Source organism: Theropithecus gelada, chromosome 15 (assembly GCF_003255815.1).
Source record: "Theropithecus gelada isolate Dixy chromosome 15, Tgel_1.0, whole genome shotgun sequence".
NCBI classification, from domain to species: Eukaryota; Metazoa; Chordata; class Mammalia; order Primates; family Cercopithecidae; genus Theropithecus; species Theropithecus gelada.
In genome coordinates, this window is record NC_037683.1 from 2,208,209 (window position 1) to 2,228,250 (window position 20,042).

The 20,042-nt window shown below is 58.5% G+C and overlaps 1 protein-coding gene across 2 annotated transcripts in view; it reads left to right on the top strand.

Annotated features, from left to right (window-relative positions):
- Nucleotides 1-20,042, top strand: part of NACC2 (NACC family member 2) — a 95,112-nt gene that overhangs the window by 39,130 nt on the left and 35,940 nt on the right. The window contains exons 1-2 of one of the 2 annotated variants that reach the window (XM_025360204.1): nucleotides 7,024-7,332; nucleotides 8,514-9,455. In XM_025360204.1, the coding sequence (XP_025215989.1) occupies nucleotides 8,573-9,455 (883 nt within the window). In that variant the 5' untranslated portion in view covers nucleotides 7,024-7,332; nucleotides 8,514-8,572. Of the gene's footprint in view, nucleotides 1-7,023; nucleotides 7,333-8,513; nucleotides 9,456-20,042 lie in introns of those variants that run through there. The other variant, XM_025360203.1, reaches the window with a different exon arrangement.

Below are 20,042 nucleotides of genomic sequence, written 5' to 3' on the forward strand. Positions count from 1 at the left end.
TTTTTTTTTTTTTTTTTTTTTTTTTTTTTTTTGAGACGGAGTCTGGCTCTGTCGCCCAGGCTGGAGTGCAGTGGCCGGATCTCAGCTCACTGCAACCTCCGCCTCCCGGGTTTACGCCATTCTCCTGCCTCAGCCTCCGGAGTAGCTGGGACTACAGGCGCCCGCCACGTCGCCCGGCTAGTTTTTTGTATTTTTTTTAGTAGAGATGGGGTTTCACTGTGTTAGCCAGGATGGTCTCGATCTCCTGACCTCGTGATCCGCCCATCTCGGCCTCCCAAAGTGCTGGGATTACAGGCTTGAGCCACCGCGCCCGGCCTCTTGTCCTGTTTTCAACTTTGATTTTAGATTCAGAGATATGTGTACAGGTTTGTCACCTGGGTGCATGGTGCGATGCTGAGGTGGGTTGCGATTGAGCTTGTCACTCAGGTGGTAAGCATGGTACCCGGTGGGTCGGTTTTCAGCCTCTGCCCTCCTCCCTCCCTCATCCTATTGTCCCTAGAGTCCGTCATTCCCATGTTTATGTCCGTGTGTATCCAACGTCCCATCTTTCTGAAGAGCTGAGAAAGCCCAGGTCCCAGACGGGAATGTCCAAGGGGTAAAACATGGATGGCCAGGGCCCTGGGGAGCCTCCGGAGCCCCCTCCTAAGCAGGTGCCTGCAGCTTCCGCCGGAGACCCCTGAAGATGTGATCCCAGGTCCCTGGCTGGAAAGGGCCTGGGCCAGGCACTGGGAGCCCGTGGGGACCGGGCAGGGCGGGGTGGAGCAGGGATGGAGGCGACCATGAGGTGCTGCCAGTGTCTGCCTTGCAGTTCGCCCTCTGGGGCAAAGGCAAGGCGAGGTTGGTGACCCCAATGACATAGCCTGGGTTCCCTGCTGCCCAACTCCAGGCAGAGGTGGCACCGGCAGCACCCTTGCCAGGGCCCAGAGGCGTGTGGCTCCAGGCATCGTTGGGCGCCCCCCCCCCAGTGGCTGATGTAGTGTTTCTGTGTCGCTCTGATTTACATGAGAGTTTTAAGCATAATTAGAAATGCAGGGGAGCTTTGTGTCTTACCTCGCCTCGACTATTTATGGCATGATATGCAGATGAGGAGAGCTATGAATATTAACCATGAGAGTGTGCCGCGAAGTCGCCGTCTCTAATGGGCTGGGTGACCAGCGGCGGGGCCCAGCACACTCCAGACTGCCTCCCAGTGCCCACCTCTGACCGCCGGTGCCTGGGATCCGACAGCTTCCACAACCCCCGGCCCCAGTAGTGATGATCAGGTCACAGCTGCCCCAGGCCATCAAGAGAAGGGGTGAGCGAGCAAGGAGAGTCCTTCCCCTCCCGGCCGCTCCGCCTGGGCAGCCTCAATCTCAGCTTCCACCCGGCCACCCGGTGCCGGGGAGACCCTGCCGCAGCCCTGGGGGAGGAGGGGGCCCTGCGCTGGAGCTGGCGCTGGCTTTTTAAGTTATTAAACTGTGCCCGAGGGAGACGCTCTTCAAGCTTACGTTATTTAAATTACAAATACGGGTGAGGGAGATTGTTGGCTCTTTCAAAACACAGCTTAATTCTCTGGAAACCTTCTAGAATGTTTTGTGGTGTGAGGGAGCATCGCACGGTGTGTGAACCCAGTGGGTCTGCTGGCTAGGGCGGGTCCGCAGGGTGGGTCTGGAGGCTCAACAGGAGCTGTGCCAGCCCCACCTATCCCTCCCCACCCTGCGACTCACTCTCTTCCTCTGAGCCATCCCTGTTGCCAGTCTGTGCCGTGTTTGTCCCCCAAGTCCTCACCCAGAAGAAAGTCAGAATATCCTGCAAGCGAAGGTTAGAGATGAGCGTGTCGCTGGCCAGGGGCCGTGCCTCAGGGGAGCTGTGGCTGCTTGGGTCATTCCCTGTAAGCGCAGGGCTCGGCTCAGTCACACAGGCCCCTGGACCAGACCCTCAGGCCAACGCCATGGGCACCCACAAGGCCCTATCGGACGCAGAGCCTGCTGCTGCTGTGCTGGGAGCGTCCTCCCAGCCCTCCCACGAAATACTGGCTGCTGGAGGCCCACCCTGGGTGTGGGGACTGGGGGCTGTGCTGTCCAGAGGCCCCCTGCCGTGTCCCTGGCTTTGACCCCAGAGGAAGGGCTGATTTGTGGATTTGTGGAATTGTGGATTTGCAGGTCCTGGAGTACTGCTCTTCTCCATCTGGGAAGAAAGCTTCCAGGCAGATGTTCATTAGTGCAGTTACTGCCAGCTCTCACGGCTGATGCTGGCCCCGGCTTGTGGTCTGGGGTAGAAGCCACCTAGGGACCCTGCTGAATGGAGAGAGCCCGGCCTGGGCCCAGCCCTGCACGGCTTTCCTCCGCCTCCCAGGCCGGGGCAACAGTGACAGTCCCAGGGGGCCTGTCAGCCTGGAGACGCCCCGCACCTCTGTGACCCTGAAGCTGGGGGCCTGTGTGCCCCTTTCCTGGGTGTAACTCTCCTCTCTGCTGCAAAGTCCTTGGGGCCCCGGCAGGGTCGTTGCTACCTGGGGTCTGTTGGGCAGGGCCAGGCCTCCCCTCTGGCTCCTGTGACTTGATGACCAGAGACCTCCCAGGAAGGATGACGGCTAGGGGCCTGGCCCAGCTGCCTCCCGACTGTGAGGTTTCAGTTTCCTCATCTGTGTGTCCAGTAGTGGGGAGGTGAGCACACGGCACACGCCATCCCGGCTTGTATGGGGGCCTCGGGGTTGGGGGGAGTTCCTGGCCACCGAGGGCACTGGCCCGCAGCTCCTGCATCTCATCTGCCTGGGGCTGGTGGTTCCATTAGCAGCCAGGCCTCCAGGCAGCCCAGCTCTGCTTTCTGGTGTCTTAAAAGTTTAATGCAAACCTGAAGGCTAAGCTGGTGCCACGCCCAGCTCCCTGGGGCCCTGGCACATCCGGAGCTGGTTAGCCTCTACCCTCTGCCAGGGTTGACCTCCGGGGCCCCTGCTGCCCCCTTGTCCTCCCTAGGGCCCCTCTTCTGAAGGTATGGGGTCCAAGCAAGTCCTCCTGGAGCCTGCACTGTGTGGGACAGGGAAGGCGTTGCTCCGAGGCAGGCAGAGTCCACCGAGAAGCAGCCTCCAGGCGGTGTTCGTATTTGTGACACCCCGTGTGCGCCTGCTGACTCCAGAGCAGCTGGTACAGCAGGCCCGCCCCATCCCCACACCATGTCACGCTCCAGGACCGCCTTCCGTTGACCTTTTAGGAGATGTCCTCACTTACTGCCAGGCGGTCTCACCAGGGGCCGGGGCTGGGGGTAGAGGGGCTCTCCCCTCCGCAGAACGTTTCCCGTGTCCCACCTCTCTCCTTCCTCTGCCACGTGTTTAATGGCTGTGCATTTGCCGAGGTCCAGAACCTCTTATTAGATTGGTGAAATTAAATCCTGCAAGATAATTTAATTTAATTTAATTTCTCTCGCCTCCCTTCCCCTTGCTTGTAGTGATCCTGCAGAAATTCAGTGCTGCATTCCTCTAGTTTACTGTGCTGGGCTTAGGAAGTGCTTTACAATCTGGAGGTGGAGGGGGCAGGGTTTCTGGGGACTCTGGGCGAGGCCCTCAGACCATGGAGCTGCCTGGCTGGGCCCCGGGAAAGGGGCTCCTCCTGTTGGGCTGCCTGATTGGTCCCTGTCCCTGTCCTCTGGCCTGGGGGATGCTTTCAGGGGTCTTCTACCTGCTGGAGCTTCTGCTGCTGGTCACTAGATGCCAGGACCCAGGTGCCCTGGCCTGGCACCAACCTGGTAACTTGTGTTCTTGTGTGAATCCTGCCAGGACGACACTCAGGCAGGGGGGTCATTCTGGAGACGCTGCCCCAACCCGGGTGTGCATCAGGCTTTAGTTCCAGTGAGCCCCTGTCCTCCCCGTGGGTTCCTCTCACCCACCGGCAGGTTGCTGGGCATGAGGCTCATCACGGTCGGTAACCCCTAACCCCAGGGCAAGCCTGGCCTGAATCTCAGCCTTCCTCAAGTGAGGCTCTGCAGAGAAGAGACCTCCCGCCCCTCCCTGCCGCAGCTACCCGTATTTTCTTATTCCTCAGGGAGGCTTGTGGGCTCAGAGGAACCCAGCCTCCTCTGTGTGTGTCTGTGTGGGGTGGGGCACCCAAGGCTGGCACAGCTGCAGGGACTGGACTCGGGCCTTGGGTCATCTACAGAGGTTTTCCAAAGTGGGTTCCGTTCTGATGAAGGGCATTTTGAGAGCAAGGGTCGTTGGTGCCACAATCCTGAGGATGGCCGGGGTAAACAAAGTTGGCGACCTCTGATTTTCTGCCTGGCTCTGCAGAACTCTCCATAAGTGAATGAGTGTGGTGAATCTCACCGAGGAGGGGAAACAATAGGAGGTATGGACTTGGGAAGCAAAGTGGTGGGGAAACTGAGTCACCAGAGAATCTGCAGGGGAGGGTGGAGAGGCCCTGGTGTCCGAGGAGGGCTTGGCCCTGCCCTCCTCAGCAGACAGCCCTGCTCATGTCCCTGGGCCCACCTGGGCCCTCGGCCCCCTCCTCTCTGGCAGTAGGAGGGTCAGCCCCCGCGTGTCCGCTTTCCTGGCCCTGGGGGCGTGAGCCAAGCCTTTATTTTATTCTTTTCTCCTAAAGTTCAGCTTTGTTCTTGAGCCTTCCAAGAAAGTAACCTAAAACCAGCTCCTGTCCGGCTCTCAGCAGGCTGGGCCGTGGGGCTGCAGCCTCACCAGGCAGGTGGCCTGAGGACAAGCCAGCAAGAGCTCCAGTTGTCCTCGATCCCCAGGGACCACACGGCCCCATCACCTTCAAAGGGAATAATGGTCCCTTCTCTGGGAGAGCTGGTCTGGCCCCCAGCCCTGGGGCTCCCGCTCCTGAGGTGTGGATGCAGGCCGAACTGGGCAGGGTGCTAAGACGCCCACCTGGATGCCCAGCTGAGAGCTGCTCTCCCGCCCAGGTCACAGCAGGTCGCAGGCATCACCGGCTTACTGTGTGCGAGGCTCCAGCCGCGGGCTTCACAAACATTGTTCCATTCACCCCCAGGAACCATCTGAGGGTAAATTATAACCCCAGTTTGCAGCTCAGCATCTGAGGCTGCGGCGTCCTTACAGGAAGTGGCTGGTGCCCACGGGACCTAGGATTTCAACCTGGCCAACAGGCCAGGACCCTCTTGCTGCTGGAAGGGCCAGGCTGAGAGCCTACACTGTCCCTTGTTCTCTCTGTCAGCCCTGGCTGCTGGCCTGCCCAGCCCAGGCTCTTGGGACCCCCAGGAGCCGGTGCACTGTGCTGGCCTCTGCCTGTCCCCTCTTTCGGTACAAGAGCCCCTGTATGATTCAGACATCCCTACCCCCGTCCTTGGGGTGAAATTGCCCCAACAGAAGCCATGGGCTCTCTGGGAGGCTCCTGGTGGTGGGCGCAGTGGGTCTGTGAAGGGAGCTGTTTAGGGGCCTCTGCCCTCTGTGCTGTGTTGCTGTGTTGCACAGGCCCCTCTCTTGCACCTCCCTGCCCGGGCTGTGTCCAGCATTCAGCCCTTGCCGAGCTTCTGAGGGCACTTGGCAGACTTCCTGGAGGAGGCGGCAACTAAGTGGGGACCTGAGGGTGGAGGGTGTGGCAGGGAGGGTGACAGCTGGGCCCTGCGTCTCCTAGCCCCGGGGAGCCCAGCTCTTCTGCGTGGCCAAGTGGGGATGTTTCTGTAAACGCCCCCATCCCAGTCTCCCGGAGTCGTCACCAGCCCCTCGTAGGAGGCAGAAAACACTAGGCACGAAGCCACCTCCACGGGCCTTTGCCGGCAGCTTCCCCGCACCTGGATCTCTTCCCGTCCCCATTCAGCGGCTTTTTGTCTGGTCTGGAGAAACTGAACCCACAGTGTGTGACTAGGGAGGAACCAGATGGCCCTCTCTCTGGTCTCCGGATGCCTCAGAGGGACGCCGGGAGTGAGGGGCAGGGCGCTGTCGCCTTGCCTCCCACCAGGCCTGTGCGGGCCGCCTCCGCATCCTGCTACCAGGGTTACAGTGGTGGAGGTAGCTGGCCAGGCAGGAGGGGGCTCACCTCAACGGCCTCGAGCCTGGACCCTTCACCCTTCTTTTGGGTGGAATGTTCTCTTCCTGGGGGTCACCGCCGGTGGCAGGGAAACTGAGGCTGCGCAATCCAGAGGTCGGCCTCAGGGCCCCACGCAGCCAGCGTGGTGTGAGCCCAGGAGGAAGTACACATTCTCTGAGGCGCCCGGGGGCCACCACAAGTCCTGCACAGCAGCCCTTTCCCAGGAAAAGGCTCAATAACGGTCAGACGCTGTGGACCCCTTGGGCAGGAGGTGCAGCTGATGTCAGCTGAGAAGTGGGTCCGCCAGGAGCCTGTGTGGCCGCAGCCCGGAGTGTGCGGGAGGAGTGGGGCGGCCGCCTTGCCCTCTGCTGGGACCTCTCGGCGGGGCTGCCCCTTCCGGCTCCTGGTTGCCCGGCCACAAAGTCGCTCTTTTCTTAAAGTGCCAGGAGGGCGCTGGGAGTGGGATGGGGAGGGGTGCTGGGGCTGGACTCCCGGGCCTGCCGCCTGGGCAGAGGACACAGCTCTGAGGCCGCCAGGACCTGGGGTGCTGCCTCGCCCACCCGCTGCCTGCCCTTTCTGTGCCTCTCTTCACCCTCTGCTGTACCTCCCCTCCCCTTCCCTGGCTCCCCTATCTGTCCTGACCCCTTGCCCCCCTCCCCCAGCGCCTCTGCCCATTCCCCGCCCGCGGTGGAGGAGTTCAGCTCTGCCAGCTCTGCAGACTGTTTGGAATAGTTTAAATGCTTTGACACTGGGGCTGTCCTGGAAGGCCGGGAGGCAGTTTACTGGGTAATTCATATGCAAAACTGCACCATAAATTTCCAGGCTGTCTCAGTTGCCGTGGCACCGGGAAGCATTTCTCCACTACTGTACAGTATTTCTGCCATCTTTGTTTGCATTGCAGTGAGTCATCAAAAGTCTGTCTCGTACCAGCACCCGGGGCCGCGCATTCCTCTGGCACCAACACTCCACTGTTTTTAAAGCCGGGGCTGGGAGCTGGCATTTACTTCGGCTCCCAAATCAAAGGCGGCTATTCATTCCCGAGCCGCCGGAACGTTCGTCTGCATCCGGCCCCTTCATTGAGATGCGGTGCGCTGCCCGGGAGGGCCGGCCTGGGTGCAGCTGAGCTGCGGCCGCGAGCCCAGCGCCCAGGCGCTCTGCCCTCCTCCTCCTTCTCCTCCTCCTCCTCCTCCTCCATCTCCTCCTCCTCCTCCTCCTCCTCCTTGCCGGCTCCCTGCGCCCTCCCCGCCCCAGGGCTCCCGCTCCGTTTGCTGCATTCGCGGAGCAGCTGGGCAGGCGGGCTGCGTGCGGGAAGCCTGTCCTGCCAGGCGGAGCGGGCAGTGCCGGCCGGCGGCCGCAGCGGCGGAAGGTAGGTCTTCCCGACCGGCCGGCAACTTCTCCGCAGCGGGGGCACTGCGGGCCGCCCCCGGCGCGCGTCCACCTGCCCAGCTCCAGGCGCGGTGGCTCCGCCCTCCTCCCGCCGCCCGGCGCCTCTGCGGCCGCCCGCACTTTCCTCCCGCGGGACACAGCGGCCTTTGTGCGGCCCTGCGGAGTTGGGCCGGCGCCTTCTGGGCCGCCCCCGCCCCCCTCCGGAGTGCGCACCAGATAAACAGCGGCGCCCTCCCCAGCTCCCAGCCCCGGGGTCCGGGCAGCCCCGCGAGGGCTGGGACCCCTGTAGTCACCTGGGTTGGGGCCGGGCCGTCGGGATTGGCCCGCGAGGGGAGCGAGGCGAGCGGGGTGGGGGGCGTCCGCGAGTGGGGTTGCGACAGGCTTCCCAACTCCTGCTCTGGGGGCGGCTCGGGAACCTGGGTCTGGTCCGAGCCGGGAGAACACCGGAGAACGGAGCGGGCGCGCCCAGGGTGGTCTCTCTGCTGCGGGAGGAGTGGACGCGGCTTCAGCGGACTTCCCGGCACCACCAGCCCCTCCCCACCTGCCCGGGAGGCTCGGGGGGACGAGGGGACACTGGCCCGCCTTCCCCCCAGGGGCCCTCTGTGAGGCTGCTCAGAGGGAAGAGAGAAAAAGCAAACAGCAAACTGCACAGCTCCAAAGACCCCCTCCCTCCTTCCTTCCCTCCTTCCCCACGGCTCCGGCGCGGCCCCTCCCGGGAGCTCCTGTGCGGGCTGGAACTTTTTTGAAGGAAGGATAGTGGCTGCAGACCTGCCCAGAAGCGCCCCCGTCTTCCCCGACATCCCCCCCTCCTGTCCCGGGGCAGGTTCAGGCCTGCGCTCCTCCTCGCCTGCTGAGCCCGAGTCGCTAAGAGCAGCCCCCTGGGAGTGGTGGGGCCGCACTCCTGCCGGGCAGCGCCCCGGGGGTCTGCAGCGGTGCCTGCCGGGCCCTCTTGCTCCTCTGCTAGGGCGTCTGGGAGACCCCGAGTCCCTTCTCTGGAGTGTCCCAGCCGGGAGGGGTGGGGGAGGGTGCGTGGGGAAGGGTGCGTGGGGAGGGCTCGCTCTTTGTAAGCCCGTGGCAGGAGGGGGGCGGGTGTGGGAATGGCCCCTTGAGCGGGGAGCCTTGGACCTGGAGGAACTGACCACGTGCCTCCTGCCCCCACAGATGAGCCCCGCTAGGGCCGCCCCGCGCTGAGAGCCCAGCCCCGCCGCTGCCCGCCCGCCATGTCTCAGATGCTGCACATCGAGATCCCCAACTTCGGGAACACAGTGCTGGGCTGCCTGAACGAGCAGCGCCTGCTGGGCCTCTACTGCGATGTGTCCATCGTGGTCAAGGGCCAGGCCTTCAAGGCCCACCGGGCGGTGCTGGCCGCCAGCAGCCTCTACTTCCGCGACCTGTTCAGCGGCAACAGCAAGAACGCCTTCGAGCTGCCCGGCTCGGTGCCGCCCGCCTGCTTCCAGCAGATCCTGTCCTTCTGCTACACGGGCAGGCTCACCATGACGGCCAGCGAGCAGCTCGTGGTCATGTACACGGCCGGCTTCCTGCAGATCCAGCACATCGTGGAGCGCGGCACCGACCTCATGTTCAAGGTGAGCTCGCCCCACTGCGACTCGCAGACCGCTGTGATCGAGGACGCCGGCTCCGAGCCCCAGAGCCCCTGCAACCAGCTGCAGCCGGCCGCCGCCGCCGCCCCCTACGTCGTGTCCCCCTCGGTGCCCATCCCGCTGCTGACCCGCGTAAAGCATGAAGCCATGGAGCTGCCACCGGCCGGCCCAGGCCTGGCCCCCAAGCGTCCTCTGGAGACGGGGCCCCGGGACGGCGTGGCGGTGGCCGCAGGGGCTGCGGTGGCGGCGGGCGCAGCCCCTCTCAAACTGCCCCGAGTCTCCTACTACGGGGTGCCCAGCCTGGCCACCCTCATCCCTGGCATCCAGCAGATGCCCTACCCCCAGGGGGAGCGGACCAGTCCGGGCGCCAGCAGCCTGCCCACCACCGACAGCCCCACCTCGTACCACAATGAGGAGGACGAGGAGGACGACGAGGCCTACGACACCATGGTGGAGGAGCAGTACGGCCAGATGTACATCAAGGCCTCTGGCAGCTATGCAGGTAATGCGCAACGGGGTGGAGCCCCACACCACCTGGCTGGGAAGCAGGGCATGCCTGGGACCAGGGCGGCTCAGGAGGCCCGCTGGGCTGGAGGCTTGCGGGGCCACAGGGGAGCCCCCCACCAAGCCTGGAGGAGGTGGCAGAGCTCCGTTCACCAGGGAGTTCAGACTTGGTCCTGGATGAGACAGGAACTCCTGGGAGACTGCCAGCCTGTAGGAAGGGTCTTGTCTCCACTGGATAGATGAGGAAACTCAGGCGTCTGTGGCCCAGGGACCTGCCCGAGAGCTCACATTCCCCATCTGTGAAGGGCCTGACGCCACAAGGTGTCCGGGAGGACCTGCCTACTTCCCCTTTAACCTCACCTGGCGAGGTCCAGAGGCTCCCCTGAACTCAACCCTTTGCCACCACCTCTCCAGGCCCCACAGCAGGGACGGGCCAGTAAGTGCCCACTGCACTGAGCCGAGTGAGTGATCGTCCTCCCTTCTCCCCCTTCCTTTCTTTCAAGAAGGGCTGCTCCCCCTCCTGGGGCCCGCAAACCCAGGTTGCCCTAATTTGAGATTCCTGGGTTACAGCCTCTGGAGACCGTTCAGGCTTTGCTGGGCAGAGTCCCACAGTTGGTGCCCAAAATCGGGCGTCCCCGCAACCTGACTGTGTGTCTGGGCTGGCCGCCTGGCTGGTCTGCATGCAGGGCCTGTGTGCAGTGGCCTGGGCCTGGGTGGGGGCGCATAGTGCCAGCAGCGGGCAGGTGATGGGCCCCGAGGGGCAGCATGGGGACTCCACCCCACCACACATATCCTCGTGCCCTGATGGGACTCCCCCCCTGCCCTTCCCCTCCTGCAGTGCTGGTTGGGGGCAGAGGGGGCCAGGACCACCCACCAGCTCGGACCCCTAGGTCAGCTGGGTCCCTGTGCAGCATGTGCCAGCACAGCCAGAACAGCGAGGTAGCCTCTGCTTTGGCCAACCTGGCTCCCTCTCCGCCTGCAGGGGAAGCCACTGCTTTGGCAGCAGGTGCTCTGGGCTCCGTGGTATCTTCCTGAGAACTCCGCACTTTATTTAAATGTACATTGCTGTGTTTGCATGAATCCTACAGAATGCCAGCTCACAGGCCATCTAGATCTGGGCTTCACAGCTTTTGTTTTTGTTTAGTGGTAGCAGGTAGGGCTTGATTTTTCCTGAGACCTGTGCTAGCTGCTGAATTGGCCCTTCCCGAGGGCAGAGCACACTGGGCTCCGGCTTACCACAGAGGCCGTACAGGATGTCAGTGCTTGTGGACCCGACTGGCTGAGGCCTCCGGGGAGTCCGCCCCGTGCGTACTTTCCCGCTGCCCCTGCTGACAGCGGCCCTGGGGAAGGCAGGGGACCAGCCAGAGGCTGCTGGGGAAGGCTCCCAAGGCCCACCCAGGGGCCCTGTTGGGAACGGGCTCTGTCCACGGGCTCCGGTCCCAGGGCAGAACCCCAGACAGGCTGAGCACCCCTGCAGTCCCTGAGGACTTCCCCTAATGATGGCAGCCAGACAGTGCCCTGCCGACAGGTCAGGAAGCTGCACTATGGAGATGGAAATAGACCCAGCGTGTCCACACCTCTTCCCAGGGTCCTACCTGCACAGCCCCCTGCTACTCCAGTGTGACCTTGGGCCTCGGTGTGTTTGGGGTAATGGAAAGCAGGGCTGGGTGTCAGGTTTGCTGGAAGCACAGTGAAGCCTTGTGACTTGTCCTATGCATCTGCCCCTGGGTGCTAGGTCAGCCTTAAGCCCTCACATCACCTGGACTTCATGAGCTAGAAGCCCCCAAGCCCACCTGCCTTGATGGGTTTTCGGGAAGCAGGCAGGACAGCAGCCAGGAAGCGGCTCTGTGGAGTCCCGGATGTGTGTTGGGTGGGAACAGGAGGCAGCCGCTCTGGCGAGTCCTTCCCTCCAACTCCCCCGTACTCAGACCAGATGAGGTACAAAGTCCTGCTGGGGCTGAGGGGCGGGGATGCCCCCAAGGCCATGTTCCTGCAGGGCCTTGTCCAGGCCGCAGGTGCTGCGAGGCAGTCTCTGCCTTTGCACGGGTGTTGCTGACGCCAGCGTGGTGGAAAGTGGGCGGCTGGGAGGCCAGGCCTGCTCCCGCCCACCTACCATACAGTTTGGCTCTGGATGCCACAGTCTGGGTTTCTTGTCGTGGTTTTTCTGTTCGGCAAGCCCATAAGTGGGACAGAGAAAGGGGGTGTGTGATTTCTTGGTTAAAATCTAGGTTACTGGCTGTGACGTTGCTGGCGTCGCTGGGTGTGCTGGGTTGGCGGTGCCATGGGGGGATCAGGTAGAGGGAGGGGCCGTCCCCTGACCCGGAGCTGCCCCTGGGTGCTGGCTCCCTGTGCCCCGTGCTCCCCGCACCCCGTGCCCTGGGCTCGTCCGGGGAACGTCCTTACACCCATGCAGGAGGCTGGCTGCTGCCCTCGCCAGGCCGTGCAAAAGTGGAGTCGGGCAGCTGTCTCTGGGCTGGTAGGACCAGCGTGTTCTAAGGTCCCTGCAGGCTGAGCTCCTCCTCTCTGGCCTCAGTCTCCCCACTTGTCGAGTGAGAGGCGGGCCTGAGTGATTGCTGAGGGTCCCGGAGCTGCACCTCGGCGGGTGGTAATGCGTGTGCCTGTTCCACCGTGTCTCGTGTTAAGAACCACGGACAGCTTGTCCTCTAGGGCTGTTCTCTTGTTTTTGAAATAAGTCAAAATATTACAGATAAAGTTAGTTGCCTTTCGACCCCGGGGCAGCCCCCGTCCCATGGTCTGCGTGGCCTCACGGCGAGGGTCTCCACGCGGCGTCGGTCTTGTGCCTCCTCCCTCCCTCCAGGTCCCGCGTCGCCACCCGTCAGAAGGAACCGCCACGTTTGATTTATCCAGGGCCGTATCAGAGGACGTTTAGGTTGTTTTCAATTTGTTGCAGTCAGGAGTGAAGCTGCTGAGAAGGCTCTGTGTTGGGTGTGTGAGGTTGATGGGGCCGAGTCCAGGCCCCCCACACCCAGCGAGGCAGGCCCCATCGGGTGGACTCCGGCTCGGGCCGCTCAGTGCTTCCCACCCACCAGCCCTCATCTCTGCAGCAGTCACTTCATGGCGCCCTCCTGGGCCTTAAGCCATCACCCCTGCGGCGGGCAGGGACCTTCCTCCTGGCCCTGTGGCCGGCAGCGATGGGAGACCCTGGAGTAAGATGAGCTGGGGGTGGGGTGCACCCAGGGGTGAAAGAAAAACATCGTATCCACCAGAAGGGAAACGCCCAGTGCAGTTCCCCTCTGGCTGATGGGGAAACCTCCCGGACAGTGAAGCACGGGCGTGCCTGCCTCGCCTTGTCAGGGGCCGTGCATCTGAGCTAGAGATTGCGAAATGCCTGCCTCTGCCTCCCCTGCACCCCCATCCCCACCCCCCCCCCACCACGGGGACGAGTCAGGGGCCAGCCCCTGGAGAGAGCAGGAGGTGGGCCAGACAGAGGGAGCCCGAGCCTCAGGACTTGGTGGTGCTGTGGCCTGAGCAGCAGGCCCTTTCCTCTTCAGGCCCCCTTCCTCGCTTACCCGCGTTCATTCCCCCAGAGGGTGTGGCTGCGTTCCTGCTGGCTCTCAGGGCTCGGGGGCACCTGAACGTCCAGCAGTGACTCCAGGAGCCAGGGACTTCCCTGGGCAAGGCAGCAGGCCTGGTGGGCAGTGCCAGCTGCAGCTGGGCTTGGGGTGAGAGCTCCCCAGCTGCCCTCAGGGGTCTGTTCCCGTGGTCTCCTTGGCACATCTGGATCCACAGGTCCCTGCAGCGCAGCCGAGATGGGCACGGCTGCTGCTTTCACCCCAGGGCAGAGGACGGCACGGGGCCCTGACGGTTATTTCATCATGGTGAGGGTGGCCGTTGTCGCCCAAGCTGAGGACAGGCACCTGCAGCATGGCAGGCCACTGAGGTCCAGGGACAGGGAAATGGAGCTCGCAGAGGGCACAGCGAGGGAAGGGGTAGTGCCATGCTGGGGCTTCTCTCCTGTCTTCTGAAGGGGAGGGGGCTGCCCGGACCTGCACCCGCACCCCTTCCTGTGCCTGACGGGGCTCGCCTGGCCGTCCTTTTCACGCCCTCAGCAGTGGCTTCGGGCAGGCAGATGTTTAATTGCAGCTGGTAGATGTCACTCTGTGTGGCTGGCGGAGACAGAGCCACGCCTGGGTATTGACACCAGCCACACACTTCCACGGTAACCCTTTCCCAGCAGGGGACAGCTCTGGCCACAGGGCCTATGTGTCCAGGACAGTAACCCTTTTTGGGGAGGGGACAGCTCTGGCTGCAGGGCCTGTGGGCCTGTGAGCAGGTGGCCCTGTGCATTTCCCCTTCCCTTCTGCCCCCCTACCCCTGCCTCTCTGGGGTCCACCTGGTGTCCCCTGTGTGCCTCTCTGCAGGGCATGAAGGTCAGGCACCCATCCCTAAGGTCGGTATCCACTTCCATGGGGCGGCCTGAACTCAGGCAAAACAGGCAGAGTTGGAACTGCTCAGGCTCTGGGAGACCCTCCCATCCAGCCTCAGCCCAGCTGCCCACATCCTGGACCCTGGACAGATGCTACTGGGCATGGGTCCTGGCACACAGTAGCACATCTATCCTGGCATCCTGGCTCTGCCCATCAGGAGAGGCCTGCTTCAGGCCCCACCCTTTTCAGGGTGACTTGCAAGGTCAGCGCTGACCTCGTCCAACCCTTGGCTGAACACCCAGGTTTGGGTGGACTACTCCCATCCCTGGGCCACAGAACCCAGGTGGCCAGGGCTGCTGGCTATGGTGGTCTCCGTTGCAGCCACCCACCCACCACCGTCACCCATCCGGAAGGCACTTCTGCCTGGTCGGGGGCAGGGCTGTGTGTCCGAGGCCGCTCCCACCAGCAGCTCAGAACTCAGGACTGTTGTTTGGGGTTCCCAGAGAGAAGCGGGAAGAGGGGCTGGACTTGGGGTTGCCAGGTGTGCAAATCGCACCATCCTCCCCCCACTGCTGCCTCGTGGCCTGGGAAGGGGGCGTCCACACTGTTAGAGCGCCACTCCCACCCCCCATCCCCCACCCCCACCCAGGGAGCAGAGGGTGCCTTCATCCCTGGCCTGGACAGGATGGGGCCCAAGAGGAAGCCCCAAGCAGAGGTGGGCAGACCCAGGAGTGCTGTTGGCTGCAGGGGTGGGGGGTGAAGAGTTCCTTTTGCTTTGAAGGGCCAACAGCCCTGCAACTCAGGCCTTCCGAGGAGCTGAGACCACGGTTGTGTGCCACTATGCCCAGCTAATTTTGTAATTATTTATAGAGACAGGGTCTCGCTATTTTATCCAGGTTGGTCTCAAACTCCTGGGCTCAAGCAATCTTCATGCCTCAACCTCCCAAAGTGCTGAGGTTACAGGTGGGAGCCACCGCACTGGACCGTGTGGCAGCTTTCATCAGCATCCTGTACACGTGGCTCATCTGTGGTGTGGCCCGTCTAGGCCATTGTTCTCTCCTCCCCGCCTTTTTTCCTTGTTGAAGTGTTTGTATTGGCCGTGCACGGTGGCTAACCCCTGTAATCCTAGCACTTTGGGAGGCTGAGCTGGGCGGATCTCTTAAGGTTAGGAATTCAAGAGCAGCCTGGCCAACGTGGCGAAACCCCGTCTCTACTAAAAATACAAAAATTAGCTGGGTGTGGCGATGCACGCCTGTAGTCCAGCTACTCTGGAGGCTGAGGCAGGAGAATCACTTGAACCAGGAGGCAGAGGCTGCATTGAGCTGAGATTGCGCCACTGCACTCCAGCCTGGGCGACAGAGCGAGACCCTGTCCCCGACCAAAAAACAAAAACCAGAAGTATTTGTATTCTGTGTAAAGTGTGCCGTCAGTGAGTTCGCTGTATGATCAAGGGCGATGTTGCAATCAAGATACAGAATAGTTCCCTCTTGTGGAGGGTTACCCTGGGGTTCTTTGCGTGGGGTCGTCCACTCCACCCTGGCCCCACGGGACCACCACCCTGCTGCCTCCTGCTGCCCTTTTGCTTCTCATAGGATCCTCGTGCGTGGAACCGTACAGCAGTAGATCCTGTCTATTTCCGTGTGTCATGGTTTCTGTTCGCCGTGCTTTTGAATGCATGACGCCAAGGGGCTGCATGAGGCCGCGCTCCCACCAGCAGCCGGTGAGCACGGCAGGCACCCCACGCCCTTACAGCAGCCGGTGTTCTCTGTCAGCCTGAACGTTTCAGCCCTTCCTAGCGGGTGAAATAGCAATGACATCCGCTGTCGTTTCAATTTGCGTTTCCCTGATGGTCAGTAATACTGAGCATGTTTTACAGGTTGAATAAGCGATACTTCATATAACTTTTATTGTGACGTATGTCTTCAGATCTTTTGTCCATTTTTTAAACATTGGAGTTTAAGAGTTTCCTATATAATTTGCAAGTAAGTTCACATATGTGTATTGCAGGCACTGTCTCCTAGTCCAACCTGCCTTTTCATTATCGTAATGGTGACTCTCAGGCCAGAAGTTTTAAATTTTGATGAAGATCAATATGTTAATGTATTTTATGGCTAGTGCTTTTTGTAGCCTGTTCGAGAAATCCTTGTCTACCTAAAATTCTGTGTCTCTGTGTGAATTCCTGCCCATCCGGGATGGGGCAACACTGTCTGTGTCTGTGTGTGTCTGTGTGTGTGTGTGTGTGTGTGTATATGTGTGTCTGTGTGTGCGTCTGTGTCTGTGTATGTGCGTCTGTGTGTGTATGTGTGTGTGTGTGTGTGTGCGCGTCTGTGTCTATGTGTGTCTGTGTATGTGTCTGTGCGTCTGTGTGTATGTGTCTGTGTGTGTGTGTGCGCGTCTGTGTGCGTCTGTGTCTGTATGTGTCTGTGTGTGTGTGTATGTGTCTGTGTGTGTCTGTGCATCTGCGTCTGTGTGTGTCTGTGCGTCTGTGTCTGCGTCTGTGTCTGCGTGTGTCTGTGCGTGTGTGTGTGNTCTGTGTGTCTGTGTGTGTGTATGTGTGTCTGTGTATGTGCGTCTGTATGTGTGTGTGTGTGTCTGTGCGTCTGTGTGTGTATGTGTATGTGTTTGTGTGTGTCTGTGCGTGTGTGTGCGTCTGTGTGTGTGTGTATGTGTGTCTGTATGTGCGTCTGTGTGTGTGTGTGTGTCTGTGTATGTGTCTGTGCATCTGTGTGTGTATGTGTATGTGTGTGTGTGTCTGTGTGTGTGCGTCTGTGTGTGTCTTTGTGTGTGTGTGTCTCTGTGTGTGTGTGTGTCTGTGTGTGGGTGTTTTCTTGCGAAAGTCTTAGAGTTTTTGCTTATGTTCTGGTGGACGGTTCGTGTTGGGCTCAGTTTTGCAGAAGGGCTCGGGTAGCGGGAAGGTTCATTTCCTTTCCCTGTGGACGTCCAGTCATTGCAGCACCAGGTCTCCGCTGAATTCCCTTCACACCTTTGACAAGAATCAATCGACTATGTACGTGCAGGCCTATTTCTGGATTCTGTTCGGTTCCATTGATCTGTGTGTCCGTGCTTATGCCAAATATCCCACTGTCAGGATTACTATAGCTGTAAATAAGTCTTGAAGTCAGGTGGCGTAGGTCTTCAACTTCATTTTCTTATTGAAAATTGTTTTGGGCCAGATGCGGTGGTTCACACCTGTAATCCCAGCACTTTGGGAGGCTGAGATGGGGAGATTACCTGAGGTCAGGGGTTCGAGACCAGCCTGGCCAACATGGTGAAACCCCATCTCTACTAAAAATACAAAAACGGCCGGGCGCGGTGGCTCAAGCCTGTAATCCCAGCACTTTGGGAGGCCGAGGCGGGTGGATCACAAGGTCAGGAGATCGAGACTATCCTGGCTAACATGGTGAAACCCCGTCTCTACTAAAAATACAAAAAACTAGCCGGGCGCGGTAGCGGGCGCCTGTAGTCCCAGCTACTTGGGAGGCTGAGGCGGGAGAATGGCGTGAACCCGGGGGGCGGAGCTTGCAGTGAGCCGAGATCACGCCACTGCACTCCAGCCTGGGAGACACAGTGAGACTCCGTCTCAAAAAAAAAAAAAAAAAAAATACAAAAACTAGCCGGTGTGGTGGCGTGCACCTGTAGTCCCAGCTGCTGAGGAGACTGAGGTGAGAGAATCACTTGAACCCAGGAGGCGGAGGTTACAGTGAGCCGAGATCATGCCACTCCAGCCTGGGCCACAGAGTGAGACTCTGTCTCAAAAAAAAAAAAAAGAAAGAAAGAAATTGTTTTGAAGGATTATCATAGTCCTTTGCTGTTTGCTGATCTCTAACTAAAAGATTACTAAAATGTTGATTGATGTTGCATTGAATCTGTGGATCAGTTTGAGAAGAACTGACCTCTTAACAATATTGAGGCTTCTAAGAAACCCATGAAGAAAGCATGTCTCTCAATTTCTTGCCACTGTAATTTCTCGTAGCTTTTAGTATATGGATGTCATTCATATACGTAATAGCTTTATTGAGACATAATTCACATGCCATACTGTTCCTCCGTTTAAAGTAATAATCCACTGTGGTTTTTTTTTTTTTTTTTGTATATTCAGATCTGTGTGGCCATCGCTACAATCAATTTTAGAATATTTCTGTCATCCCCCAAAGAAACCCCATGCCGTTTGGCAGACATTTCTGTTTCCCCGTATTCCCTTCGGCCCTAGACAAGCACCAGTCTACTTTGTGTGTAGATTCCTATTCTGGGCACTTTAGATCAATGCAATCATATGATATACTATGACTGGCTTTTTTCTTTTGGCATCAGGAATCACCCATGTTGAAGAATATGTCAGTGCATCATTTTTTCTTTCTTTATTTTTTCTCAGATCATGTCTCGCTCTGTTACCCAGGCTCGAGTGCAGTGGTGCGATCTCGGCTCACTGCAACCTCCACCTCCTGGGTTCAAGCAATTTCTGCCTCACCCTGCTGAGTAGCTGAGATTACAGGTGCCCGCCACCGTGGCAGCGGATATTTTTGTATTTTTAGTAGAGACGAGGTTTCACCACACTGGCAAGCCTGGTCTCGAACTCCTGACCTCAAGTGATCTGCCCGTCTTGGCCTCCCAAAGTGCTGGGATTATAGGCATGAGCCACTGTGCCCAGCCAAGAACGCTTGCTTACTTCCTTCCTTTCCTTCCTTCTTTCCTTTCTTTCCAGGGTCTCACTCTCTCTCTGTCACCCGGGCTGGAGTGCAGTGGCACGATCTCTGCTCATTGCAGCCTCTGCCTCCCAGAGTCAAGGAGTCCTCTAGCCTCAGCCCCCAGAGTAGCTGGAACTACAGGCGTGCGCCACCACGCCTGGCTAATTTTTTTGTATTTTTGTAGAGACAGGGTTTCGCCATGTTGCCCAGGCTGGTCTTGAACTCCTGGGCTCAAGCCATCTACCTGCCTTGGCTTCCCAAAGTGTTGGGATTACAGGCGTGAGCCACTGCGCCTGGCCATTTTTTTCTTGCAAAGTCAGATTCCACTGTGTGAATAATACCATATTTTATTTATCAGTTCAGTAGTTGATAGACTTTTAGAATTTTTCCACTTGTTGGCTATTTTGAATAATGTGGCTGTGAACATTCATGTACAAGTCTTTACAGATGCGTGTTTTCCATATGTTTACTTACATACCTAGGAGTAGAATTGCTGACGTTACGTATTTTTTGCATGTATTTCTCCATTCTCCTGTTTGGTTTTAATTTGGTGCGTTTGTGAATTATATTGTTTATAATTTCATTTTCCAATTGTTTATTGTCAGTACATAGGAATAAAGTTGATTTTTTTGTATGCTGACCTTGTATTCTATAACCTTGCTACCTTTAGTGATTAGTTCTTATAGCTCTCTGTAAATTCCTTGGCATTTCCTACATAGGCCATCATCCTGTTTGTGAATAATGACAGTTTTACTGCATCCTTTCCAGTTTTCATGCCTTGTGTTTCTGGATCTCCACTCCAGATTGAGTGGAAGTAGTGAGAGCAGACGTGTTTGCCATGCTCTCTCTCGGGGGGAACATTGAGCCTTTCTTTGTTACATGTGATGTCACCTGTAGGTTTTTCATGGCTGCATTTGATCAATTTGTGGAAGTTTCTATCTATGCAAGTGATTTTGTAGGTGTCCTTAATTTTGTTCATATGGTGTATTGCTTCAGTTACTGTTCCAGTATTGAACCACCCTTGCATTCCCGCGATAAACCTCACTTGGTCATTTTGTGTTACAGTTTGTACATATATTGCTAGATTCAACTTGCTGATATTTTCTCAAGGAATTTTGCATTTATGTTCATGAAGGTTATTGATCTGTAATTTTCCTCTAATGTCTTCGTCTGGTTTTGGTATCTGTGTAGGCTTTACGTTCCCTTCTCCTTTATTTTTTCAAAGAGTTGATGTAAGCTTGACATTGTTGAAGCGTTTGATACACTTGTCTTACCAGTGAAACCCCTTGGGCCTCGGGTTTGTTGCTGTTGTTAATTGTGGGAAGGCTTTTAATTACCAATTTACTGTAATTAGCAGCATTCTTACCAATTACAATTGACTTTAATTAGCAATATTACTTTAGACATAGAACTATTAGGATTTTCTCTTTTATCTTGTTCTAGTCATAGTAACGGTCTTTCATGTCATTTATCCATCTCTGAAGTCTACTTTGGTATTACCATAGCATTTCA